The 8,632-nt window shown below is 32.8% G+C and overlaps 1 protein-coding gene across 3 annotated transcripts; it reads left to right on the forward strand.

Annotated features, from left to right (window-relative positions):
* The first annotated feature begins 216 nt into the window (after positions 1 to 216).
* Positions 217 to 4,056, forward strand: LOC112783404 (uncharacterized). Of its 3 annotated transcripts, none has more exons than XM_025826339.3 (3): positions 217 to 1,185; positions 3,353 to 3,430; positions 3,574 to 4,056. In XM_025826339.3, the coding sequence occupies exons 1-2, from the start codon at positions 530 to 532 to the stop codon at positions 3,423 to 3,425; spliced, it is 729 nt and encodes a 242-aa protein (XP_025682124.1). In that variant the 5' UTR covers positions 217 to 529; the 3' UTR covers positions 3,426 to 3,430; positions 3,574 to 4,056. The 3 variants fall into 3 exon arrangements, 1 of the variants encoding a protein (XP_025682124.1); XR_003193423.3 differs by having other exon boundaries at positions 229 to 1,195; XR_003193424.3 differs by having other exon boundaries at positions 235 to 1,199.
* Positions 4,057 to 8,632: the final 4,576 nt, after the last annotated feature.

The following is an 8,632-nucleotide window of genomic DNA, read 5'->3' on the forward strand; positions in this document are numbered from 1 at the left end:
AAAAAAGAAGTTTGAATATGTGAAAAAAAATTGACAAAAATCAAATATTGACCTAGATGGCATAGAAATTCTGTTTTAGAAAAATCTTAGTAGAGCATTGTTAACCCTAAACGACACAATTATTTTTTCAGTAATATGTTTGTTTTGTTTATTTTTTAAAATTTTAATTAAAAATAAAAAATTTATAATACTAACATAAAAATACAATTAATAAATAGAACCAATAATATGCACTTCCGGACTTGTTCTTCAAACAAGTAAGAATTTCTCTTAATTAACGACAATGGTACACACAAACATACACATGACATATCTTTGATTTGAATTTGAAAAACACGGCAGCGAACAGTGACGCTGTCCTCCACGTGGCACTCACCCACCAGTCACGACGCGCACTGCGCATCCGCTCACCCCACCACACCACAACCCAACCCGCTCTTTTTTGTCCTCAGTGACTCTCACTCCAAAGTCCTCCTCTCTCTCTCTCTCTCTCTCTCTCTCTCTCTCCAGAACCTTCCTTCAATCCACCATGCTCTGCTCCGCTCCGACCGCGAAGTCCGGTTCAACATGGCTCGACCGCCTCCGGTCCAGCAAAGGCATCCCCACCGGCGATGGCCTTGACCTCGATTCTTTCCTCCTCACCGCAGCTCACCACTCCCCTCGTTCACTCCAGGCCCGGTCCGATACCATCCCGGCCCGACCCCGGCCCACCGAGGCCCATCACGAGCCACCAAGCATGACCGCCGTCCTCGCCGAGCTCTTCAACATGGGCGCCACCCTCACCCGAACCCTACCCTCCAAAAAATGCCCCAGGAAGCAAACCCACCCGAAATTCTTCCTCGCCAATTCTTCCCCAACAACCACCGCCGCCGCCACAACCACTACAGCCGCCGCCACCGCTGTCCGCGCCACCAATTCCCTCAGGGCTAACGTGGCAGCGGAAGAAGTAGCAGTAATAGAAGAAGAAGCGTTGGACCGCGGTGACGACGAAGATAACGAGTTGATGAAGGGTTTCACGAAGAGCGAGGTTACCATGATTGACACGAGCTTCCCTGGTTGGAAGGTGGACAAGTTGGTGTTCAGGAAAAACAATATTTGGAAAGTGAGGGAGAGAAAGCACAAGTCAAAATTTTTTACTAAGAAGAAGAAGAAAACCTCTGATGTTAATGGAATTGGGAGCTCCAAGTAAGATATCGTATGTATGGCCTTTTGCTTCCATGTTTTCTTGGTTAATTGTGTTTATGGTAGCATCTGCACCGTTATTGCATGCTGGGAAATTCATGGTAGCTTTATATTTTATGTTGGTTTTGGCTGATTGATGCATTTCTTATGCATAAGTTGTAGTGTTGGGAGTTCAGACTTCAGAGTGATGTTCTCTGTGTCTTTATTTAATTGCTTCTTATGATTTCAGTTTGCCATTAGGAGAAGGGTTTAACTTTTAGTTAACTACTTGGATTTGAGTGAAAAATAAGGTTGCACCTTCGAGTTAAATATGGAGAAATCTTGTAGTTTCTCTTGCTCGTTTGTTATGATTTCATGCGATCTTATAATTCTCTTAAGCTGGGTTTGCAATCTTGCTCATAAAAGTTTCCTCTATAAGCTGAGTTCTGTTTGTTGAATTGTGCCTTAAAAGGTTCTTACTAAGTGAACGCCGTAGAAATGTAAGTGTTAACAGCTAAGACAGAATTATAATATATCTAACTGCAGATTCCTGCATTGAATTCCTCTTGATATAACTATTTATAGTGTAATCTTTGTTGAATACCAATTTAAGTAGCATGTATTGCATCAATTGTGTTCTATTTTATGTGACCTTTGGATGCTGTTAGTGCTGAAATTGGTAAATTGTGCTTGGTTTGGCAAATATTTATTACAGCTAATGGATACCAATCAAACTCGATCCTATCTTCTAAGAGCTTTCCATGTGAAAACATGTGATGTTAGATAAAAGGCTTAAGAGTCTTGTATTTTGGGTCAGAGTGCTTGTTGTAGGGCCAGCATGTTGAGCATTTTGTACTTCTGCTGTTCCTTTGGTTAAGAGAACATGTAATATAAGTGAGGGGGCGAATCTAATTTAAATAAATAGAGAAAGTGCCACTACTGGTTTATGAAGTGATCATGGCCTCCTAATCACCTTTTTGTTCAAGGTTGGCATGGGAATATGCAATTACTTGCTTTTGTTGTCCTCTCTTTCAAATGAATGTGATGATAATTCCTTCAAATATGTTTCAACTGTGTTGGTTGAGAAGAGAGAACACAACCTGACAACCATATGTAAAATGAGAACAAAGTGGGCGAAGAAAAGGAAGAAATTAGGAGACTCTGTTATGCATGTGCTTCTTTCTTGCATTGAAGATAAAGCTTTTTAGCTGATAAGTTTTTATTTTTATTTTTGTTTCCTATCAATTTTGGCTGTTAATTATTAATTTTAGAGTAATGATATTCCCATTCACGTCTCACTCTTTCCTTAAAAGCTGTTCTATATTTCATATTTGCCTAAACCTCTGTTAAAACTTTTTCAATGTGAGTTTATTCGTGTTATTCATTGATCATACCCACTATGAAATAATAATTATCCTTAATATTAATCATTCATTGTTTCTTCTCATTGGAATTTCTTAGTCAATAATATTGTCAAATAAGTTATGACACCCATTGAATATTGCAATGAACCAGCTTGAACTATGCATGCATATCAACAAATGTTATCTGCTGTATACCATTCTGAATACTGTCACATGATTTTACATTACATGATTATGTTCTTGGTTGCAGATTGGTTGAGTATATCTTTTCTGTCCCTTTCAGCATTCTGAGAAAATTTGTCATAACTCATGTTTATTTATCCTTCAGTGTTTAATATCAAGCTATATTTCTGTTAATAATTGCTATCTATTTGTGTTTTTCTATTGAGGGGTTGCCTTGATAACAGACTTTGTAGGTTTCATATCAATGGTATCCTTAATATTGACTTCTACACGACACTAGTGACAAGCTATAACACTTTTCCTATTCATATTATTTGTGTTTTTAACCCCTTACTTTTTTATGTGATTGTTTTACCAAACCATGTTGCTTTACAGATACTGATGCAAGTATTTAACATGAGGAACTTAAATGTATGAAAATAATCCAATGATATATATTTAATTGAAGTTATTGATGTAAAGTAATGCTAAAGTCTATAGCATTAGATTATCTTAGTGCATGAAACATCAAACTTGTTGTGGCGCATCATAGCATTGTCCATTACATGCTATGCCTTTTCCTTTTCGAAATAATTTGCAATAATCCCATCAGGATAACATTATATTTCAGCCATCGTTCTTATTTCTTTTGCTTCCATGTTCAGGGACAACGCAGTCAACATGAAACGAGAGAAGCCTATGAAAGACTCCCAAGGATATATTGCACATCATCTCTAAAAGAGGCAAGTGCACTTACTTGTGGTTTCTGATTTTTTTTTAATTTTCTTCTTGAATTTCAATGATTTATTTAAGCTATTTTGGTAGGAAAATTTTGAAGAGTAGGGAGTGGAACATTGACTGCAAATTTTACCATCATGCCTTGCAGGTTTCTGGAAAAATTAAGAAAGGAAAAACAAGTCTCTGATTTTAATAAATGACATTCCTTCTTAAAATAACAAAGGAAGCCGAACAAAGGTTAACAAATTTCAAGTTGGCTGCTGTAGGCTGCTTCTTTTTTGTGCTATTTCATTGATGAAGGCGCTACCGGTCTTCTATTAGCAATCATGAATGTATAAACAACTTTGTTTCCTCATGAAGAGAATTGCTTGGTGGTTTGACTGTTTGGTCCAAATTGAGGTTCTAATGCAACCTTGTAATTTGTAAATGTTTCTTATATTTCCCTCTAACTTGCAACATTCTTTCTTCAATACATATGCAATCTTCTCTTCTTTTCCCTTTCTTTGTTATTCAGATCTTTTATTGTCTCAGATTGAAGCTCATATCTTGGGATAACACTTGTAAATTTTTTAGATTTTTGCTAAACATTTTAAGGATGGGTTTAAATGACAAATATAAAGGTTTTCGTTTCTCCAGTCTCTCTTTAGGTAGTCTTATACTGCATGTTATTGATGGGTCATGGGTGTTCCCTCCCATAATGGTCGATCTTAGATTGTCAAATTTTGGGGACTTCTCTTTCAGATCTTATTTAAATGTGTAATGCCTAATTGAAGGGTTAATAGTCAAATTAGTTCTTAGAAGATAATACATTTTTCAAATTCATTCCTGAAAGATTTTTTTAATCAAATTGGTCCTTCAAAAATTATGAATTAATCGGATTTGTCCTTCGTCACTCCATTAACAATTTTCTTCAAAGATTGATGTTGTAAAACATTAATTGATAATATATATAATACTTGATATGTCTAATTGAATATTGACCAAATATGTTTATGAAAATTTATTTAGTCATTTTTTTTCAATTATAAAAATTCTATTCCCAAATAACCTAGTGCTAAATTGATAGATTTTTGGAAACATATTTAGTCAACGTTTAATTAAACATGTTATGTGTCACATGTAAGCTATCAGATAACATTTTATATCACTAATCATTGATGAAAATTGTGAGTAGAATAACTGAATGACAGATATGATTAATTCTAATATTTGAATAACCAATTTATTTGAAAAAATCTTTCAAGAACGAATCTAAAAAATGCCATATCTTTCAAGAACTAATTTAACTATTAACTCTTTAATTGAATATTAGTCCATCGTCGAACTTTTATAATATGTATATTGGTACTATTTTGGATTTTTTAAAATTAAAAAATATAATAAATAACAATTCGGTAATATCAATTCAAATTCTCTCACATGTATGTAAAATATGAAAATTTCTAAATATTTTTAAAAATTACAAATATTAATCTAATATTTAAAAAATATAGTCCACATCGTTTACATAGAAAGATTACTTTTGTATGCTTTCATAAAAGACTTTTAATGTAAATCTCTTCAACATAAAGTTGTCTTCAATGTAAAGCTTCCTTCTTCGTTCTTCTTCAACGTAAAGCTTCTTTGTTCTTCTCTGATTTCTCTTCAAATTTTCATTTTCTACTTCGTTTTCATTGTATTTCTCTTCTGATTTCTTCTCTTTCTCTTCAGATTTCAATCTAGATTTGATTAGTGCATTATTCTTCTGGATCAAAACAATGAATGATTCAAGTTCAAATCAGTTGAATAAGAGCAATTTGAATTATTCTTGTAAATCGAATCAAGTTGATGAGGTTTGGATCGGTCTTTATTTTATCTAGTTTCATTCAGAGCTGGGCAAAAAAAATCCAAATATTGGATTTTAAATCAAATCCAAACCAAACAATTAAAAAAAATCTAGTTTTAAATAAAAAAAATCCAAACCAAATTGGATCTCTTTTATAGTTTAGATTTTTAATCCAAACCATTTAAACAGTTTAAATCCATATCCAAATCCATATCCAAATTAAAATCAAAATTGAAAAAAACCCTAATCTAAGACTGAATTGGTGAAAAAAAAATCCTAATCCAAATTTATACGGTTTTTTTTTTTTGGGGGACAATTTTGTTGAAAACTGAAACTTTGGGTGGCCAAAATGCTGATTTTCTCAAAATATTAATTGTATTGTATGTGTTTATTCTTATTTGATCAATTCGACATATATTTGACCGAGTTTGAACTATTTTTGCTGTTTTGGCATCTCTTTTTTGACTTAGTTCTTTTTGCTTGTCTTCTAATTTTGTTATGTGTTTAATATGATGTTAAATGTCTATTTTCTGGTTGCATGATTATCTCCTTTGCCTTCATTCTATGAACTTTTTCTGATATTATTTATTAACAATTTTTTTTGGCCTTGACCAATTGCATGCACAACTAATGATATTTGGTATTATTTAAGAGGAGATTATTGTTTTTGGTACCTGTATCACTAAAAAGATTTTAAAAAATAATCGTGTATGTGAAGTTGAAAATGAGTAACATTGTTTTCATAGTAGCATGCTTGTCCATTAATAAGATTAAATGTTATATATATTAGCTATTGTCATTAGATTTATAAAGAACCAAATTCTAGTTGTAATGAACCTATACACTTTAAAATGACTTTAGTATTAATTTTACTTTTAAAAAAATTATGGTTTAAAAATTGAATTTCTAAAAATTGGTTTTAAAAGTGGATTTTTTGTTAAAATATCTGGTTTGGAAATTAGATTTTTAAAAACTAGTTTTAAAATTGGATTTTTAGTTGAAGAAACTGGTTTTAAAACTGGATTTTCAAAAATTGGTTTTAAAACTGAATTTTTGGTTAAAAAATCTGGTTTTAAAACTGAATTTAAAAAAAAATTCAGATTTTAGATTTGGATTTTAAAAAAAAACCGGATTTAAAATCGGTTTTATACGTAAAACTGGATTTAAAACCGGTTTGTAAGTAAAACTGGATTTAAATTCTAAAACTAGTTTAAAATTGGTTTTTGTTTTTTCAAACCGGTTTAGAACCGGTTTCTCTCTTCAATCCAGTTCTGGTTTAGTTTCATGAACCATAAAACTAGTTCTGAAATGGATCCAGTTTGGATTTATAAAAATCCAAACCATGCCCACCCCTAGTTTCATTCTTCAACAATTTTGAATTGAGTGGAATGGAATGCAATTGAATAAAGTGATAATGAATATTTTCATTTTTCATTGCTAAAACCAGTGTTATTTATGAACATATTTTTTGGTTCATTTAGTATTATATAATAGTTTTGTTTTGATAATATTTTTGGTTCATTCTAGAATGCAGGAGTTTCTGAATTTGAATTCATATAATGGACACTTTTCGGTTCATTTATTACACAATGGTCTTGTTATGATAGTATTTCAGTTCATTCGTCAACAATTTTGAATTGAATGGAATAGAATGCAATTGAATAAAGTGATAATGAATAATTTCGTCTTTCTTTGCTAAAATCAGCATTGTTTATGAATTTGAATTTGGATAGAATGCATAAGTTTCTGAATTTATACAATGCACATGTTTCAGTTCATTGGTTATTACACAATGGTCTTATTATGACAATATTTTGATTCATTTTACAGTCCAGGTGTGTTGTCGATAAACAATTTATCCCAAAAGTTGGATGACTTTCAAGACACTCGGAGAAGCTCAAAAGTTCTACAAAGATTATTCCAAACTTGCTGATTTTTCTATGAAAATAAGTAACACCACTCGGAAGGGAGATGAAATTAAGAATCAATTAATTACATGTAGTAAAGAGGGGAAGTGGATATCCAAGATATCTCCAACTTTGAATACAAATCCCTCAGCAGGAATAAAATGTCCAGCCAGAATTTATGTACATATATTAAAGGACGTTGGCCTTTGGATCATTTCTAAAGTTGTTCTGAATCATTCACAGCCTTGCTGTCCAGATCGAATAGAGATACTTAAATAACATAAGGACCTAAGCATGTTTGTGCATTGTACAATGCATGGAAAATAACAAGGAAGTTAGAATTAGACCAAGTAAAACATATCAATCATTTATAGCAGCAGCGGGTGGTCAATGTGAACTAGTTTTATTGAACAAGATGTGAGGAATTACATTACAAGGGAAGTACGGAATGTTTTCGAACAAGATGATGCCAAAGAATTTGGTAAGTACTTATTAAGAATGAAAGAAATGAATCAAAATTTCTTTTTGAGCTTAACCTTGAAGTTGATCACTCTATCAAAAATGCATTTTGGGTTGATGCAAGAAGTAGGGCTGCATACAATTATTTTGGAGATATTGTTTCATTTGATACAACTTACAACACAAACAAGTATTCATTTCACTATGATGTATTTGGTTCATATGCGAATGACTTTCGGTTCATAATTGTTGGTGTCCGTTTGTAGGTACAATCTGGTTTTTAGTTCTTTTGTGGGTGTGAATCATGAAGGTTGTGGTAGGCTTAGAGAAGGGGGGTTGAATCTATGCCTTTCTTTTAGTTGCTGTTATGACCCTTTTTAAACAAACTTTCTATTCTGATTCTGTTAGAACTCAGCAGCGGAAATTTATGAGACAATTTACTTTTGTCTCATGAATATCAGAAAACAGAACAGTGCAGAGAAGAGAAAAGCTAACACCATCATATATCCTGGTTCGGTTGCCTTGTGCTATGCAACCTATGTCCATTCTCCTCCACAACAATGGAGGAATTTCCACTATAGTTAACAGTATTACATACACCAATTCCATAGGATTGACCCAATCCTTTCACACTCAAGTTCTATCCTAACTTGACATTGGCTATGCTAATACCAAACTATTCACTCTTAGTGCTAACCCAACTAAGAAAGGGATACCTCACAGGTACAAGATACAAGACATAAACATACCTAAAAAAAATCAGAAAATAACTCTAGACTTTTCTCTCAAGTGTTTCACTTAGCCTTTTTCCACTTATGGCTTTTACTTGAGTTTTCTCACAATGCCTTTTCTCACAAGAAATTACAGAAAGATATACATAGAAAAGAACATCACAATCAGTAAAACATGAAGGAGATTGACTTCATCAGCAGCCTCTTTGCTATGTGCAAAACTAGATTCACAAACCTCAGAAACAGTTCTTCAGTATTGGCCGAATGTTTCTTTAAAAGAAAGCA

This window comes from Arachis hypogaea, chromosome 20 (genome assembly GCF_003086295.3).
Source record: "Arachis hypogaea cultivar Tifrunner chromosome 20, arahy.Tifrunner.gnm2.J5K5, whole genome shotgun sequence".
NCBI lineage: Eukaryota > Viridiplantae > Streptophyta > Magnoliopsida > Fabales > Fabaceae > Arachis > Arachis hypogaea.